The sequence below is a fragment of the Rhincodon typus genome, chromosome 18, assembly GCF_021869965.1.
Source record: "Rhincodon typus isolate 14 chromosome 18, sRhiTyp1.1, whole genome shotgun sequence".
NCBI classification, from domain to species: Eukaryota; Metazoa; Chordata; class Chondrichthyes; order Orectolobiformes; family Rhincodontidae; genus Rhincodon; species Rhincodon typus.
In genome coordinates this window covers 45,417,974-45,437,573 of record NC_063349.1, presented here as the reverse complement: position 1 = coordinate 45,437,573, position 19,600 = coordinate 45,417,974, and the positions used below count along the sequence as shown (strand labels likewise).

Genomic DNA, 19,600 nt, shown 5'->3' with positions numbered 1-19,600 from the left:
CGTTCATGTAAAAAACATGGGCAAACATAGCCAACATTTGTACATTCTGTGAAACCTGAGCCCTTGCAGTTTGCAGCAGAGACAGTAGGAACTGCAGATGCTGGAGAATCTGAGATAACAAGGTGTAGAGCTGGATGAACACAGCAGGCCAAGCAGCATCAGAGGAGCAGGAAGGCTGACGTTTCGGGCCCAGACAGAACTGTGTTTACAGAGTATTCAGTGGGTAACATTTGACAGATGGGCAACAGTGGAAACCTGATACTACTAACCATTGATATACATTATGCATTAGTTCACACAGCCATTCCTGAGTGAATTCTTTCTATTACATATGTGACGAAGTGACTTTGTCTTGTGAATCTGATTTAAAATGCAACATGTGCTGACCTACTAATGGAGCTACACCAAATCTTGTTTCAGGCAATTGAGAGAAAGAATACCACAGATAAATTCAACAGTGATGTTCACCTGAAAGCACAGTTAGACCAGCTGATGGGGAGAAATGAGGAACTTCGACAGGAGCTGAAAGAGGCTCGCAAAGAGGCTGGCATAGCTGGCAACCAGCTGGCAAAAGCTACTGAAAGGGTTCGTTCACTTAAAATCTGTATTAGTGACGTGCTTAACTACTGTATCCTGCCATTGGTTAGCACCATTACCTGGATGCTGGTTTGCGATGCAGTGTGATGTCAACACCATTTGATCAATTCCCACACCAGCTGAGGATACCAACAAGGACTCTCCTTCTCAACTTCTTCCCTTGCCTGTGACATAGTGACCTGCAAGTTAAACCACTACCCGTAATCTCCCTCCAATGAGAGATCTGTTAAGACTATGGTGTCTTTACCTTTGCCACCATTCACAACAGAATCAAGGAATTAATATGAAATAACTCTAAGGGTCAAAGGGTTGGTGGGGGGGTGGGGGTGGTGTAGAGATAGAAAATGTAAATTCACTGTGACATTATGGCTAAATTCCCAATGACAGTGACATTGGATTCTGCAAACTGGATCACGTAGGGTCAAAATTGCATGTGCCATTATATTCATAATTTCACATGAAATTCCTCTGTGCTCAAATTGGCATTCCAATTTAATTCAATGCTAATTTAAGTAAGTTGTCAGCATCAAATAACAGTCTTGTGTATCAGGTGAAGAAAAGTAATTTAGTCAGTTTCCTCAAATTTGCAACCTTGAAAGACGGAAATCCATTTTCCATTACCCTAACTGTCCTATATGAGAGTCCAGGCTCATAAGACTGTGGTTTTGAGTTTTAATTGCCCCCTGAAATAGCTGATCAAGCAGGTGTCTCATCACCACTTTCTCAGGAGCAACTGGGGATCAATAATTAATGCTGGTCTTATCCAAATCCGGAGAATAAATATTTAATAAAAGAAGAACAAGGGTAGCAGATGCATGAGAGGACCGTTATTTCCATGTTTCCTTCTAAGTTTCACATACATCTCAGCTATTCTTTCATCACTGCAGGGTCAAAATCCTGGAATTCCCTATCCAACAGCACTGTGTGCACATTTTCATCACACAGATTGCAACATTTCAAGATGGTGGCTTGCACAACTTTCCGGAGGACATTTGGGGATGGAAAAATAAATGCTGGATTTGCTAGTGCTGCTGAAACCCCATCAATGAAGTTCTAAAACAAATCCACTCAACCCTTCAGATAGATGTCTTTCTCTTTTTTTGGTAGATTACAAATCTGGAAAGTGAGCTAACTTTATTACGTCAATCTGGAGGATGCAGTGTTGTGTTCCAACCTCTTGCTCTGCCAGAAGGAATAGTACCCTCTAGTATTGATGTCATCAATACGCTGAATGAATATCTGGTGCAACTTCTACAGGTATGCAAATAAAACCCATTGAATTTAATAATTGATACTATATTCTAACACTTATTCTGTTTATAGAATCACAAAGAACATGAGGTCTGTCTGCCCATCAGGTCTATGCTGACCTATCTACACTAATCCCACATTCCAGCACTTGGCCCATAGCCTTGAATGATATGACATTTCATGTATTCACCATGTACTTTTTTATAAAGGTATTGTTGTTTCCTACCTCTTCTACCTTTCCAGGGAGTGCATTGCAGATTCCCACCACTCTCTGTGTGAAAACATTTTTCCTCAAATCCCCTCTAAACGTCCCCCTTAACCTTAAATGATGCTCCTTGTTACTAGCCTCTTAACAAAGGGGATTAGCTGCCATCTTTCCACCCTGTTCATGCCCCTCATATTCTTATACACCTCAATGGAGTCCCCCTCAGCATTCTCTCCTCAAAAGAAAATAACCCCAGCCTATCTGGCCTCTTTTATAGCTAAACTGCTCCAACCCAGGCAACCTCCAGTGAATCTCCCCTGCATCCCCTCCATTGCAAATACATCCTTCCTATACTGTTGGGCCAGAACTGCACTCCAGCTGTGGCCTAACCAATGTTTCGTGCAACTTGAACAAAGCCTCTCTGCTGTTATAATCTCTGCCACTACTGATAAAGGCAAGCATCCCTTATATTTTCTTAACCACTGTAATAACCTGTCCTGCTGCCTTCAGGGATCTGTGGACAAGCACCTCAAGACCCATCTGTTCTTCTGAGCTTCCGAGTGTCCGGCCATTCATTGGCAAGATTTTTATCTTATTTATGGCTTTTGATTTTTCTCTCTTCCACACGTAGAAACACCTTCCCTATGTCTGTCTGAAAACAGAAGATTAGCCATGATCTCAGTGGATAGTGGAGCAGCTGAATGGTCTACTTCTGATCTTATTTTTATAGCTGCTGTTTTTCAAACCCTTTCAAAATCTTTAAGACCCAGGACCCTGAAGGATTCTCATTTCGGTGATAAATGATTTCAAGTAAAGATAAAAGGCATTCTCACATGGCTGCCAGCAAAAACAAACTTAAAACTTTTGCCATTCGATGTTTTCTTCACTTTCTTCCTTTCTGTGCCATCTTCTCATTAAATCCCATTCAACTGTGTCTCTTCATGCTTAGAGAAGGCAAGATTCAAATTTTCCAAAACACGTACCTTGTTATATCTTTCAGAGCCAGGTGGTGAAGGATAGAACCAGATCCTAAGCTCTAAACATGTATAAGCCTTATTTACAGGGGACAAATTGCACTTCTAAACTTAACCAAGATAATTTCAGCCTGTTCATATATATTACTTTTTAATCAGCCTGTTTGGTCATTCTATAACACACCTCCTTGGCAGTTACAGTTTGCGCACAGACCTCCTGGCCTCAAGGTAGGGAAACTACTACTGCGGCACATATATGACCACAAGTGAATCCACATTTATGTCTATAACCTGAACCCAATTAAACGCTCCATTAATGTACAATTAATATACCTCATCCAAGAACAGTCAGATACATTGTGCACAAGAATCTCCCAGGATAGCTGAAGACGATGAACTGGAGTGAGCTCCATGAGTCACATGTTTTGATCATACTGTAAGGTGCAAACTGGGGCAGTTGGCTGGGTAATGATAATGTCACTGGACTTATAGTCTAGAATCTGAGGCTAATTGTCTGAGGACAAAGGCTTGAATGCCAACATGGCTGATGGTGAAATTTTAATTTGATAAAAATCTGTCATTAAAAAAGCTAATCTGATGGCAATCATGTAACTACAGTCAATTGTTGTGAAAAGCCACCTGGTTCACTAATATCCTTTAGGGAAGGAAATCTGCCATCTTTATCTAGTCTGGCCTACAGACCACAGCAAAGTGATTGACTCTTAACTGCCTGCAAGGCAATTTGGGGTAGGCAATAAATGCCAGTGATACCCACATCCCTTGAATGAATTTTAAAAAGTACTAGTAAGTGACTCATTAATTTATTGGCATCATAACAGGTAAAAGGCTCTGTCCTTAGCTTTTGTCAATAAATCTCTATATGATTCGGCATGAAAAGGTGTCTGAGAGATTTAACTTGATTCTCATTCTCATATTTTTTTCCAGTGGCCTTTTGCAAATTTTCTTTGTCCCAGATGACCACACTGTATGCAATGCCACTTCTAACCTATCTCTTTCTTTTATTCTTTCACAGTGTTATGAGACAGCACAGCAGAGGACCATTCAGTGTTTAGCAGAACTGTCCCATTAGTCCAGTACAGTAATGCTGGTTCCCAAGACCCATCCTTGCTTGGTTGCCCCTTACTAATTCTGCTGCTGTCAACTAGTTGAGTGATAAGATTAACCAGGTCAGCTCCTTTTATTGTTTAAGGTACTCAAAACTGCTCAGTTAAGTCAAAAATCTATTTGATGCTAAGTGCCCTCCACTGATAGAAATGTAGACATAATGCAGCACGTAAACAGACCTTCAATCCAACCAGACCATGCTAAACATAATCCCAAACTAATCTAGTCCCACCTGCCGGCCCCGGCCCATATCCCTCCAAATGTTTCCTATTCATGTACTTATCCAAATGTCTTTTAAAAGTTGTAATTGTGGCACTATGTAATTCTACCACTATGAATTTGCCTACTGCAGTACTTCAAGTACATACATTTTTAAAATAAGAGTAAGACCATAAGACATAGGAGCTGAAATTAGGCCATTCAGCCCATCGAGTCTACTCCACCATTCAATCATGGCTGAAAAGTTTCTCAACCTCATTCTCCTGCTTTCTCCCTGCAACCCTTGATCCCCTTGACAATAAAGAACCTATCTATCTCCATCTTAAATGTACTCAATGACCTGGTCTCCACAGCCTTCTGTGGCAGATGAATTCCATAGATTCACCACTCTCTGGCTGAAGAAGTTTCTCCTCATCTCTGTTCTAAAAGGTCTTCCCTTTACTCAAAGGCTGTGCCCTCGTGTCCTAGCCTCTCCTACCAATGGAAACATCCTGTATTAACCGTCCCTCTTTCTCATTGTCACTCGTTTATCCAGTGTGCTTGAACTTTGATTCCTAACTCTTTCCAAACACTCTGTTCTATTTGTGTCTGTGCTGGAGACTTTAATAACCTCTCCTGAGTTCTCCTTTCCTGTCATTTTTTTCATATTTTTCCATGCAGTTGAATCCACCCCTGCAGATGTTAACCTGCTGCTTTGTTTCCCACTGGGGGAAGTTTTACCCTTCCCTTCCACCCCCACTTTCTAGTTTAAAGTCCTGTTGACCAGCCTATTTACCCTTTTTGCAAGAACATTGGTCCCAGCTCACGTTTCCTCCCACCCTTTCACCAGCAAAGCTGTTTCCAGCAGATTCTTTTTGTTTGGTTATTTAGGAAATCTCAAATAAAGAAAAAGAAGGAAAAAAACTGCAAGAGGCTGCTGAAGATCACAAACGCAAGTTTGCAGTGATTCGTCATCAACAGGGATTGCTGTATAAGGAATATCAAAGGTATCCAAATGCAAATTATTCCTTGATTTAAGATCATTATCTTGTTCTAAAACTGTGCTTTGCATATATTAATTGAAACTGAGGTATGTGTGTGTAGCAAATGGGGGCCCTCTTGTGGCACAGTGGTATCAAGAACAAAGAGCAATACAGCACAGGAACAGGCCCTTCAAGCCTGTGCTGAAACATTTTTCCCTTCCATGTTAAAACTGGCTTCACTTACAGGATATGTATCCCTCTATTCTGTTCCTACTTGTGTATTCGTCCAGGTGCTTCTTGAATGCCGCTATCATGTCTGCTTCCACCACCACTTCTAGCAGCGCATTCCAGGCACTCACCACCCTTTGGTTGAAAAACTTGCCTCACACACCTCTTTTAAACTTTCACCCCCCACACCTTGAACCTGAGTCCCCTTGTAATTGACTTATCCACCCTGGGAAAAAGCCTCATACTTTCCACTCTATCCATGCCATTCAGAATCTTATAAGCTTCAATCAGGTCACTCCTCAACCTCCTGCGTTCCAGTGAAAACAAACCCAGTCTATCCAACCTTTCTTTATAGCTAAAATTCCCCATACCAGGCAACATCCTGGTAAGCCTTTTCTGTACCCTCTCCAAAGCATCCACATCCTTCTGGTAGTGTGGTGACCAGAACTGTATGCATGATTCCAAGTGTGGTCTAACTAAAGTTCTATAAAGCTGCAGCATAATTTGCCTATCCTTATACTCATTGCTCCTTCCAATGAAGGCAAGCATGCCATAGGCCTTTTTTACTACCTTATCTACCTGTGCTGCCACCTTCAGTGATTTGTTGACCTGCACACCCAGATCTCTCTGCATATCAATACTCCTATGTATCGTCCCTACCTTGGACTGGGAGGCCCAGGTTCAGGTCCTCTCAGATCCAGAAGTGTGTAATAATACCTCTGAACAGGTTAATTAAGAAAAATAGATTAAAAATAAAAACATTAATTGCGGTAAAATCATGAGTTGCCATTTCAGAACTGATCAAAGTTCATCTTGATCTGAAATGCTGACCCTGTTTCCTTTGATACAGTGAGACCAACATTTCCAATGTTCTTGATTTTTACTGTACTTCAAATGTCCAACATTCATAGTATTTTGCTTTTGCACCTATTTAAATGTTGGTTTTGTAAATTAGAAGTAAGCATCTTTATTAGCAAATACAGTTCAATTGTACCATAAATAAATTCCCATACATAATCCTAACAGCAACAGTGGAACCGAGCAAATTAATTCCACTATTGGTTTTGAACTTCCCTGACCAGAAGACATAAGAGGAATCAAACTATTCGGCCCATCGTGTCTCCACCATTTATTAATGTCAGATATGTTTCTCAAGCCCATTCTCCTGCTTCCACTCTCTAACCCTTGATCCCCTTATTAATCAAAAACCCATCTATCTCTATTTTAAATACACTCAAAGACTCGGCCTCCACAGCCCTCTGTGGCAATGAGTTCCACAGATTAACCATCCTCTAGCTGAAGAAATTCCTCATCTCAGTTGTAAATGGTCATCCCTTCACTCTAAGCCTATGGCCTCGGGTCCTAGTCTCTCCTACTAGTAGAAACATCATCTTCGTGTCGCTGTATCCAGGTCTGTCAATATTATGTAAGTTTCAATCAGATCCCCCCCTCATCCTTTTAAACTCTATCGAATATAAACCCAAAGTCCTCAATCACTGACAATCCCTTCATTCCCTAGATCAATTTTGTAAACCTCTTTTGGATCCCATCCCAATGCCAGCATATCCTGCCTTAGAAATGAGGCCAAAACTGTTCATAATAATCCAAATGATGTCTGACCAGAGCCTAATACAGCCTCAGTACTGCATTTCAGCTCTTGTTTCTAGCCCTCTTGAAATGAATGCGAATGTTACATTTGTTTTCGTAACTGCCAACTGAACCTTAAGAGAATGCTGAACTAGGACTCCCAAGTGCCTTTGTGAGTAGGATTTCCAAAGCCTTTTCTGTTTGGAAAATAGTCTACGCTTGTATTCTTCCTACCAAACTTCATAACTTCACATAACCTTCGTCCAGATCATTAATGTATAATGTGAATAGTTGTAGTCCCAACACGGACCCCTGTGGAACGTCAGTAGTTACCAGCTGCCATCGTAAAAAAGACCCCTTTATCTCCATTCTCTGCTTTGTGCCAGTCAGTCAAACCTTTATCTGTGCCAGTACCTTGCCTCTAACACCATGGGCTCCTATCTTATTTAGCAGCCTCCTTGTTAAAAGCCTGCTAGAAATCCAAATATATCATGTCCACTGGCTCTCCTTTGTGTAACTTGTTCATTACGTTCTCAAAGCTGACTAAGCTGTATTTTAACTGTGAACTTCCAAGTACTCCAGAATATCGTCCTTAATAATGGACTCTGAAATCTTACCAATAACTGAGGTCCCCGGAAGGGTAGGGGCTTTTAGTTGTGACAGGCAGCATGTCGGTGCAGGGTTGGAGGGCTGACCGGCCTGTTCCTGTACTGTAATTTTCTTTGTTCTTTGTTCAGGCTAACCTGCCAATAGTTTCCTGTCCTTTGCTTCCCTTCATTCTTAAACAGGGGTGTTACATTCCTCTGGGACTGTCCCTGACTCCAGTGTTTCTTGAAAGATCACCCCCAATGCCTCCACACTGTCCTCAGCCATCCCCTCCAGAACCCTGGGGTGTAGTCCATCTGGTCTGGGATCCAATTATTCAGCTCAGACCTTTCAGCTTCTCCAGTACCTTCTCCTTAGTGACGGCCACTACATTCACTTCTGTCCCTTACTATCTTGAAGTTCTGGTATGCTGCTGGTATATTCCACTGTGAAAATTGATACAAAGTACCTACTCAATTCCTCCACCTTTTTTTATTCTAATTACTGCTTCTCCAGCTTCAATTTCCAGCAGTCCAATGTCCAATCTTGCCTCTCTCTTACCTTTTAAAAAAAACTCTGGGAATCTTCTTTTGTATTACTAGCTAACTTACTTCATATTTTGTCTTCTCCCCACTTATTGCTTTTTTAGTTAACCACTGATGGTTTTCAAGGCTTTCCAATCCTATAGCTTCCCACTAAGCTTCATTACATTATACTCTTTCACATTTCTGCTGTCCCAAGTCAGCCATGGTTACCTCGTTCCTCCCTCCCCCACCCACCCTAGCACATCTCTTCTTCCTTTGCCTTAATTACTGCTTTGCCTCCTGGGTTCCCCCAGAAACTCCTGTCATTGCTGTTCCACCATCACTTCTGCTGGGCTGCCCTTCCAACCAACTCTGGCCAGCTCCTCCCTCATGTCTTTGTAGTTACCTTTACTCAATTGTAATGCCATTACATCTGATTCCAGCTTCTCCCTTTCAAACTGCAGGGTGAATTCTATCATATTATGGTCACTGCCCCTAGGACTTCCTTCACCTTAAGCTCCCTCATCAAGTCTGCCTCATTATACATCACCAAATTCAGAACTGACAGTTCCCTAGTGGACTGTCCATAAGCTGCTCCAAAAAAAAGCTCATAGACATTCCATAAATTCCTTTACTTGAGATTCACTACCAATCTGATTTTCCCAGTCCATCTGCATTATAAGTCCAGCACTTCCTTAATCTTTCCTGGTATTTTAATAGGGATTAACCATAAAGGACACTGCTACAAGGTAAAAAAGTTGCACCTGGAAGGGTAGTTTTACCAGCAGTTCTTTGTGACAGCTCACCGAGGCTGTCACTATGGCTCCAATCACCATGTCTCAAGAATCTAACCCTAATCGGGAAGTTAACCAAATGAGAGGAGCCTAGGAGTAATGACTGAACAGTTGCAGGTTTCTAGACATCTCAATTACAGAAGGTGAAAAAGACATTTAATATTGCATCGGTGATTGCTTGAATAAACAATGGTCACGCTTGTAATTCAGGAATGGAAGCATGGGTGAAAATCTTTTAAATGGTATAAGCCATTTGATGCCATAACTAAATTATTGTTACTGATGGCTGTTGTGAATAGTGAAAGGAAATCCTGGCAAAGGGATATTGAAAAAATTGAAGAAGAAAAGAAAAAGCTTGAGGATTTAAAGCAACAAGATCAAGTGAAAATAGAGGAATACAATGTAAGTATTCTACAAATGTCTAAACGTTAGTGCACAGGTACTAAAAGAGATCAAAAAGCCTGATGGAATGTTGACCATTAATTCATGGAGGTTGGAGAGGAAGTGAAGTGATATTTCAGTTCAACAAAATCTTGTACAAAGTTTTGGTCAGGTTCTATTGGGAGCTCTGATTTGGGTTCTCAACCTTATGACAGGTATCTTAGCTTGGCATAGTTAAGATTCATCAGAATATTACCAGTCTAAATTGTGAACGCAGATTGCCTCAGCTTGCCCGGCATTTTCTTGAGTGTTGAAGATTGAGGGGTGATCTAATCCAAGGTGTTAAAAACAATTGGAGGGTTTGATACACTCAAAATAAAGATTTTTTTTTACTGGGGGAGACTGGAACATATGGGCATATCCTTATTTAGAACTAGACAGTCAAGAAATGAAGTCAGGAAATAAATCCCCACACCACCAAGAAAATACAACATTATTGTGCAAATGCATGTCATATAATATGGATGTGCAAATTGCAGCACCGGTTTTTGGGCCCCTCACATAAGGCTCCAAAATGAATGGAAGGAAGCCCAATATCAGGAGCACCTTGGACAACTTTGACAAAAGGTAAATGGCACGTGCCCCTTGATCCTGAAGTTGTAGGCTCTTCTTAGAAAAGTTTTGTTTCTGCCTGCAGGAAATTATGAAATGTACTGTGCGACTGTGTAACTGTTTTCCACCTCTAAATTAGCAACTACTAGAAACACTTCAGGTAGATCCAGATGAAATGAAGAAGAAGCTTGCAGGGCTTACTAGCAAGTTAACTGTGCTGCGGGTTAATGAAAGTTCCTTAAGAAGGCGTTATACGACCCTGATGGAAATGGAACAGCACCTAAGGAAAGAAAATAACAAGCTCAAGAATGAAATAATAGCCATGGAGGCAGCAGTTAGTGAAAGAATTGGATACCTGCAAAGATTCAAGGTAATCATTGATTATTTGCACTCAGGCTTTAAAACAGAACCTGACTCCTTGGCTAGAAACACTGCAGAAAAGTTCATGATGTCCAGAGAACAAGACTAGTTTTATCGATTCATTTCTGCCATAGGTTTCTCCTGAATGCTGTGCTATCAGTCAGTTTCGATAATTGGTTTGTGTCTTACTCACATTGACATATCTCAAACTTGTACACCTTCATTAAATGAGAGCATACCAGTGCTACTGCCTAGTCAGTTTTCTTGACACCCTCACCCGAGCTTCTTTGTTTTGTTTTTCCAAAACCGGGCCCTTTATATAATTGCATAATTAACCTCAGAATGGGGGATCTATTTACCTTTACAGTTCCAGAATGCAGATTAGTGGCAACATTCATTTAAGATTTCTACATGGCTTAGGAGTCCCTGTTGTGCATGTTGAGGTTCGTGTTCACAAAATATTTGAAAGAATTTACCTGTTATACTTAAGGAAGGAATAGAAATGTTACTGAAGTATCACAATGCTAAAATAATAACTTTTAAAAAGCTACCATCATCATATAAATATGTGAATTAGTACCAGGAGTTGGCCTACCTGGCCTGGTCCACCGTTTAATCTGATTATTCCACATTTCTGCTTATCCCCAATGATCTTTGAATCCCTTGCTAATCAAAAATCTGTCTACCTCTGCCATAACAATTCTGAGATCGGTGAATATTTTTATGATATAGAGGAAGGCCAGTTGGGTCATTGTGTCTGTATTTGCTGTCTGAGCATTTTCACTTATTGCCACTCTCCTCTTTTCCCCTTAACTGTGCACGTTGTGTCTGTTGAAATGATTATCCAGTGCCCTCTTGAAAACCTCCATTGAACCTGCCTCCACCACGCTTACGAGCAATGTGTTCCAAACCCTAACTGCTTGCTTTGTGAAAACAGGTTTTTGCTCGCTTCACGTTTGCTTCTGCAAACATTTTAAAACTGAACCATCTGGTTCTTGATCCATTTGTGAGTTGTAACAGTTTCTTCCTATTCATTCTGCCCAGACCCTCATTGTTTTGAAAACTTTTATCAGATCTTCACTTAGCCTTCAGAAATCCCAACTTCTCTAATTTTTCCTCATAACTGAAGTGTCTCATCCTTGGAACTGTTCTCATAAACATCACAAACTCTCAATTTGCTACCACTGCCTTTTGTGAAAGAGAGTTCCAGAGACTCTCAAAAAAAAATTGCTACTCATCGCTGTCTTAAATAGATGAATCTTATTTTTGAGCAGTGACCTCTAGTTCTAGATTCTTTCCAAAAGGAAATATCCTTTCTACATCCAGGCCTGGTCTGCTGTGTTCTTCCAGCTCCACACCTTGTTATCTCAGACTCCAGCATTGGCAGTTCCTACTATCTCTTTCTACATCCATGCTGTCAAAGCCCCTCAGGAACTTAAATGTTTCATCATAGCTTATTAATTACCAACTTCACTCTGAGCTGTTGTGTTTTAATATAAGCAGAGGATAACTTTTTTATATAAGAAATGTTTGTGGTGTTCACCTGTTTGTTGTTTAATCTATTTCTAGGACATGGCTAGTTTTAAAATTGCTGCGTTGCAGAAAGCTTTGGATGAAAGTGCACCTATATCAGACCTGGAGCGAGCTAATAAGCAATACAATGAACTCACAGCTAAGTATAGAGATCTGCTGCAGAAAGACAACCTGTTAGTCCAGAAAACCACTAACCTAGAACATTTGGAGGTAAGCAAATATTGCAAATTTTAATTTAGTTTATAATAACTGAGGTAAATTATTTTCACTTTTGTTTCTTGAACATCATAGGGAAATAGTCACTTGGTAGTTCAGAACATGAATATCGCTGAACAGAGAGACACGTTGCCAAAGCTTTTCATCACATTCTCATCAAGACAAATGCAAGAATGCCTAAGTTCAAATGATTGCAACAAGTTAAACAACAGGAGAAAGGAATGCTGATTATTTGGCAAGTCAATTATAATTGGCCAAGGCATTGCTACGAAGAAACCATCGGGGAGCTATGTGGTCCTCAAGCTCCAGTGTAATTCAAAAAAAGCAGCAAGGTTTGAACATGTTCCCTTGTTTGCAGAGAATGGATCCTTGTGCATGAATATCTGTTGCTTATGATGAGCGTAAATAAACCACATTACAAGCTTGACTAGTTACTGTTAGATATGGTTTTTTGATTGGACACTACTTTCTAAACAACAGTGCCAATAGCTTCAATAATTTACAATTTGAGGTATCTGGTCAAGGACATAACATGACTCATTTATGCCTGGTAGAAACAACGTGGATTCATGCACAAGGACCTGTTCTCTGAAAGCAAAAGAGTATGTTCAATAAAGGCAAAATACTGCAAATGCTGATAATCTGAAACAAACACTCACAATGGTGGAGAAATAGATCTTACAGCATCTGTGGCGAAAGAAATAGAGTTAATGTTTCAAGACCGATGTGACTTCTTCAAGCCTTGGTTCCTTTTTGAGTTATCTGGGAGCTTGGGAGCCTGTAGTGTTCTGTTGTTTTCACCATGCCAATTTGAGTTGTCCTGCGTCAGGCCAATCAGCAAGCATTTCCCCCTCATATAAATTGTTGCAATCAAATCTTGCATTTATACTAATGAATGCAAGATGAAAATATTTCTGTTTTCAGTAATATAGGTAAAGGTGTGTAAGCAATACATAAAGGGTATTGCTGATGCATTATTCAAAAAGATGATGTGGAGGTGCCGGTGTTGGACTGGGGTGGACAAGGTCAGAAATCACACAACAGTAGGTCATTGTCCAACAGGTTTATTTGAAAGCACAAGCTTTCAGAGCCTCACTCCTTCTTCAGGTGTTAGTGAGAGAGGTAGTATCAGACGCAGAATTTATATGTAAAAAATCAAAGGGTCATACCACTGATGAGGATGTATTAAACAAACCTAAGACGCTGTTAACTCACTCAGAGATAATAAGAACTGCCGATGCTGGAGTCAGAGATAACACAGTGTGGAGCTGGAGGAACACAGCAGGTCAGGAGTATCAGAGAAGTAGGAAAGTTGATGATTCGGGTCGGGACCTTTTTCTCAGAAAGTCCCCTGAAACGTCAACTTTCCTACTCCTCTGATGCTATCTGACTTGCTGTGTTCCTCCACCTCCACACTATGTTATCTAAGATGCTGTTAAATCTTTAATCAGTTGAAGGTTTTAATTGATTCATGTATATATGTAAATCCCCAAATTTCTTTCAAGTCACTGTCCTGAGAGAAGTAAAGGTTTTATCAGTGTAAAGAAGAGGTGACATTTTAGGATAGACAAAATGCATGTTAGATGTGAGGCCTTGTTTAGAATCTGGTTGTGTTTTGGTTTGGAGTCAGACTTGTTTTATTTCTAAAGTAGGAATTTATAAAACGCCACAGGATACGGTGCTCAACTCTTCGATTGCTGTGCCACAGCTAAAAACTGTAATGACCTCCTCAAAAGACCGACACAGGATAGGTCCAACAGGGTACCCTTTGTCATCCAGTACTTCCTGAGAGCGGAGAAACTACGCCATGTTCTTTGCAGCCTTCAACACATCGTTGATGACGATGAGCATCTCGCCAAGATCTGCCCCATGCCTCCACGTCTTGCCTTCAAACAACCGCCAAACCTTAAACAGACCATTGTTTGCAGCAAACTACCCAGCCTTCAGGACCACATTGACCACAACACTATACAACCCTGTCATGACAACCTCTGCAAGACATCTCAGATCATCGACACGGACACCGCCATCACACGTGGGCACACTGCCCACCACGTGCACAGCAGATACTCATGTGACTTGGCCAACATTGTCTATCTCATACGCTACAGGCAAGGATGCCCCGAGGCATGGTATATTGGCGAAACCATGCAGACGCTCCGACAACGGATGAATGGACAGACAGGGACATTCCCTCCCAATGGGGGAACACTTCAGTGATCAAGGAGATTTGACCTCGGATCTTCGGGTAAACGTCCTCCAAGGCGGACTTCGGGATACACAATAACGCAGAATTGCCGAGCAGAGGCTGATAGCCAAGTTCGGCACCCATGAGGACGGCCTCAACCAGGATCTTGGGTTCATGTTGCATTACAGGTGACCCCACCACATTATACACTCTCATGCACACACACACAAGCGCATGCACTCTCCCCCACACGCGCACACGCACTTTTTCTCTCTACATACGCACGCACACATATAAATCTATGGGGTGAATTTGTATTTGCAGATACATTCTATTTTGTTCAAAAATCGTACAATTTATAGACAGTCAGTCAATGTGGCATTTTATAATTCCTACTTTAGAAATAAAACCAGTCTGACTCCAAACCAAAACACAAACAGATTCTAAACAAGGCCTCGCACCTAACATGCATTGTCTGACCTAAAATATCACCTCACCTTTACACTGATAAAACCTTTAGTTCTCTCCAGACAGTGACTTGAAAGGAATTTGGTGATTTACATATACATACTAATGAATTAAAACCTTCTAACTGATTAAAGATTTAACAGCATCTTAGGTTTGTTTAATATATCCTCATCTGTGGTGTGACCCTTTGATCTTTTACTTATAAATTCTGTGTATGATACTACCTCTCTCACTAACACCTGAAGAAGGAGTGAGGCTTAGAAAGCTTGTGTTTTCAAATAAACCTGTTGGACTATAACCTGTTGTTGTAAAATAAGATGAGCAGAGTTGCTTTTTTAATTTTTTTATAAAATGAAAACATTTGTGTTCTGTCTTTGGGAAATGAGCCTTTCAGTAAGTGTTGGTTGTATTCAGTGGGGTGGATGTCACTTTTACTGCCTGGCTGCTAAAGAAGGGAATGGATTGGGAATATTGTCCACTTGTTATATACCATATGTAATTATTCTTCCATGTATATGTACGAAGTGGGAGCAGAAGTAGTCTATTCAGCCTTCAAGTCTGTTCCACCATTCAATAAGATCATGGCTACATTTCGAATTCCCATCTACCCTGGATAACTATTGATTCCTCTGCCTAATATGAATCTATCAACCTCCACCTTAAAAGTATTCCACTGATTTAAATGGTTCTGTTACTAATGTGCAATGCCTTGCTTGATTTTCCTTTCTACATTCTACAGAAGACCAGAATATTGTGCCCACTTCTGGTCACCTCATTTTAGGAAGGATGTGAGGGTCTTTGAGAGAATGCAGAGAAAGTTTACCAGAACAGTTCAAATCAAAATTTGAATACATTTCAGAATAGACTACAAAGACAAAGCTGTTTGCTATTTGTTTGTTTCTGGACATAATGTTCAGTGCTACTGAACAGTTGAGATTATTGGCAGAGATGCTAGCAATAATGAGGGCTTCAAAGCAAAACTAAAAAGAGTTCAATATGTCACAACATGTTTTTCTTTAAGGGTGAAAATACAGTGCTACGTGAGCAGATCAGTACTTTAAACAAGGAGTTGGAAATTACAAAGGAAAAGCAGCACACATTGGAGCAAGCCTTAGAAGAAATACAGAAACTAGGCAAGTGGCATATAATTGTGACAAACTCAATTTATTTCAAATACAAATGTATATCCATGTTGTAAGAGTATTATATGTCTCCTGTTTAATTTGATGTCCAACATTTCATAGAATCCCTACAGTGTGTGGAAACAGGCCCTTTGGCCCAACAAGCCCACACCAACCCTCGGAGCATCCCAACCAGATGCATCCCCTTATAACCCACCTAATCTACACATCCCTGAACACTACGGGCAATTTAGCATGGCCAATCCACCTATCCCTAGATGCCTTTAACTACTTCTGCCCTTTGCTGTTGCAGTAGTGGTCTGGACAATTCCAAGATAGTAAGTTGACTTGAAAGAAATTCACAAGGTGATAATATTTCCACAAGGAATTTCTTTTTCCTGCTGATATAGTGGATACTGCTGATACAGGCGGGTGATGGTATTTAAATAACTTGGACGAGATTTTAGAAAATATTCTGGTTGTCCTGAAAACTGCACTCAGTGATGGCAAGGAAAGATCCAGAGGAGTGAATTGATCAAAATGCTGTGTCCAGCAATCATAGTGTTGAACTTGAATGTTGTAGTGGCTGCAATTAATTGTCACAGAATTGTCTCATGTCTGCACCAGCTCTCTGAATGAGCATTATGACTTAGCGTGACCCTCTTGCCTATTCCTCTGTGCAATGTTTCTCTTCAAATAATCATTTAATGTCCTCTTTAATACCTCGATTGAACCTGCCTACACACTTCCAGCAACTGTATTCTGGATCCTAAATTACTTGCTGAATGAAAAGATTATTTTCTCACGTTGCATTTGTTCTTTTGCAAATTATTTTAAATCTGTGTTCCCCCGCCCCACCAGCTGTTGATCCTTTAACAAGTGGAAACTGTTTCTGCTTTGCATCCAATCCAAGGAAAACAGACCCAACTTCTCCAATCAGTCTTCATTACTGAAGTTCCTCATCCCTGGATCTATTCTTGTAAACCTGTTACTCGTTCTCCAATGCGTTCACATCTTTCCGAAAGTCTAGCATGCAAATCTGCACACAGTACACCAGCTGAGATCTATCTATTCATCAGACTTGTTCAGCCTCTAGTCAATGATGACTCTTAGAGACTGTGCATTGAATGTAAAAGATAATGAATGTCTGGGATTAAGGAAAGAAATACATGACAAGTGAAGAGGTGATGTGATGGTCTGGTGGTAATGCCACTGGACTACTAATCTGGAAACCCAGACCAGTGGTCTGAGGCATGAGTTCAAATCTCACAGTGGCTGATGGTAAAATTTTATGAACATCATGGCATAATGGTAATGTCAGTGGACTAGAGATTCAGAGAGCCCAAAGTCATGCTGTGGGTTCAGATCCCACCATGGCAGCTGATGGAGTTTGGTTGAATAAGTCAGCAATTTAAAGCTAATCTCTGTCCTGATAGGAAATTATGACAAGTGATGAGGTTGTTGCGGTGTAGTGGTAGTGCCCATAGTTCTGAGCCAGGAGATCTGGGTTCAACTGCTTCAGAGGTGTGTAATAACATCTAGTTGATTAGAAAGTATCCATGACAAGTGATGGACAGGAAAAAATGCCAGTTATCGCACATATTATGCATTCCCCAATATACACAGAATCCTTGTAGCCTCTGCAATAGGTGTAAGACTGTATAAATATCGAGGTCTATTAAGTGAGCAGGGAGTTGTAAAATTCCTGCCTGATCTCCGAGCATTATTAAGACTCTCCAGCTAACCAGTGATAATCATTAGTTGTCATTTATATGGTGTATTTTTTGCCACTTGCCAGCTCAGGTCTGCATGTTACCAGATTCTGTTGTAAGCCAACATGGGCTGCCTCATTATTGATGGTTCTAAACATTATTAATTTATCAGCTGTTGCACTGTGTGTTCTGGAGATCCAGCAGCCCTGTGAGAATAAGAACCATCAGAGTAACAGCTAGGCTATTTAGTACTGAGATGAGAGGGTGATGAAACTTTGGAGTACCTGCCCCAGAAAGCTGCGGAGGCTCAGTCATTGAAAATGTTCAAAACAGATATTTCTGGTTATTAAAAATATGAGGCAATATGGGAATAGTGTGGGAAATGGCTTTGAGATAAAAGGTCAGCGTAATCCAGTCAAATAGCTACATCAGCTTAATGGGCTGAATGGCCCACTCTTACTCCAGTGCTCCTATGGAACATGGAATGAATTTTGGTGAACAAGCCATTAGTGAGTAGGCATCGCTTAATGACACCACCCATTACAAACAGGGTGGTGCTGATTAGGTTCAACTTATCTAGTTTCTTCTGTTTACATAACATTTATAGGAAATTTTCCATACTATCAGGTAAATCCCAGTTTTGTAGCTCTTATTTGTATGGCTTGACTGTGAGAGCAACTATCTATAGTGCATGTCTTCAACATTCTGGCTGGAATCCTGTCAGAGCTGGTATCTTTGTGGGTCCAGTGTACTCAAATGCTCAAATGACATGATGTAAGCCAAATTGGACGTGGGCTTCGAAGAAAGTCTGGATCAAAGGAGGAGCTGAGTACAACCATACACTTGATACTTTTCACTGGAGATGTTTTCGAACACTAAACTGAAGCCCAGAATGCATGTGCAAAAGATAAGGCTCATTGGAGTTGATATGATGTGGATGCTCATGGAACCACTACCTGTATGCAATGCCACCATTCTTGACTGAGCGTTGTAGGATATATATAGGGCCTAATTGATTGATAGCAATTCACTGTATTGCAGGTTAGATAAATTCTATTGTGTTTAGGGCTCATATGGTACAGTGGTAGTGTCCCTACCTCCGGGATATAAAGTTGGGGTTCAAGTCCCATCTGTGCCAGTCATTTATTATAACATGTCTGAATAGGTTGATTAAAAATATCAAAATTCTATTATGTTTGAGTAGTCAGGATAGATAACACTTTCAGGTTTTCTATTCTGGGCTAACTTATAAACCTAATAAAGGAATTTAAGGGTTTTAGTTTTATTTTAGGAGGTCCAACTGCTATGGATAAAGAAACAAAGGCAATTACCAACAGTGAAATTGTGTCCATCTCCAAGAAGATTACCATGCTGGAAATGAAAGAACTAAACGAACGACAAAGAGCGGAGCATGCTCAGAAGATGTACGAACATGTGCGTGACACGCTCAAACAAGTTGAAGAACGAAACTTGGAGCTTGAATCCAAATTCTCTGAAGTATGTTGCACTTATTAAATATCTATTTGTGTGTAAAACTAGTTATAATAAACATGTTTGCATTCTGGCCAAACATTGTAACAAATACAAACTACCTTACCACACCGTGTGAAAATAGTTTCAGAGAGCCATTGTTAGCTCAATTGGCAAAATGGCTTTCCTCTGTATTGTAAATTTCTGTGATTGCCTAAGTTTTTATTCTTTTTACATTTGCCTGTAGCAAATTTTTAATAATCTGTCGATCTGCTGTTGGGCAATTGCTTGCTGTTTCCTAACAGTTCAGGAACAAACTTGGTGATCGGTAATTTCCAAAAGTGTTGTTCAATTCATTTTTGGGTTGTTCCCATTTGTTGACTGGTAGTCTTTTCATACCTGAACATTTTATCATCTAATCTTTATTGTTTGCACAAAGAATTGTGGCTTCTGTTTACTTGTTCTTTAGTGATATTTGCTCTATATAC

The 19,600-nt window shown here is 40.4% G+C and overlaps 1 protein-coding gene across 1 annotated transcript in view; it reads left to right on the top strand.

Annotated features, from left to right (window-relative positions):
- Window positions 1-393: 393 nt before the first annotated feature.
- Window positions 394-19,600, top strand: part of cep290 (centrosomal protein 290) — a 79,133-nt gene continuing 59,926 nt past the window's right edge. Inside the window, exons 1-8 of the mRNA XM_048607939.1 lie at window positions 394-585; window positions 1,705-1,854; window positions 5,242-5,357; window positions 9,351-9,453; window positions 10,184-10,414; window positions 11,974-12,147; window positions 15,831-15,942; window positions 18,934-19,139. Of these exons, the coding sequence (XP_048463896.1) occupies window positions 394-585; window positions 1,705-1,854; window positions 5,242-5,357; window positions 9,351-9,453; window positions 10,184-10,414; window positions 11,974-12,147; window positions 15,831-15,942; window positions 18,934-19,139 (1,284 nt within the window). The remainder of the gene's footprint in view (window positions 586-1,704; window positions 1,855-5,241; window positions 5,358-9,350; window positions 9,454-10,183; window positions 10,415-11,973; window positions 12,148-15,830; window positions 15,943-18,933; window positions 19,140-19,600) is intronic.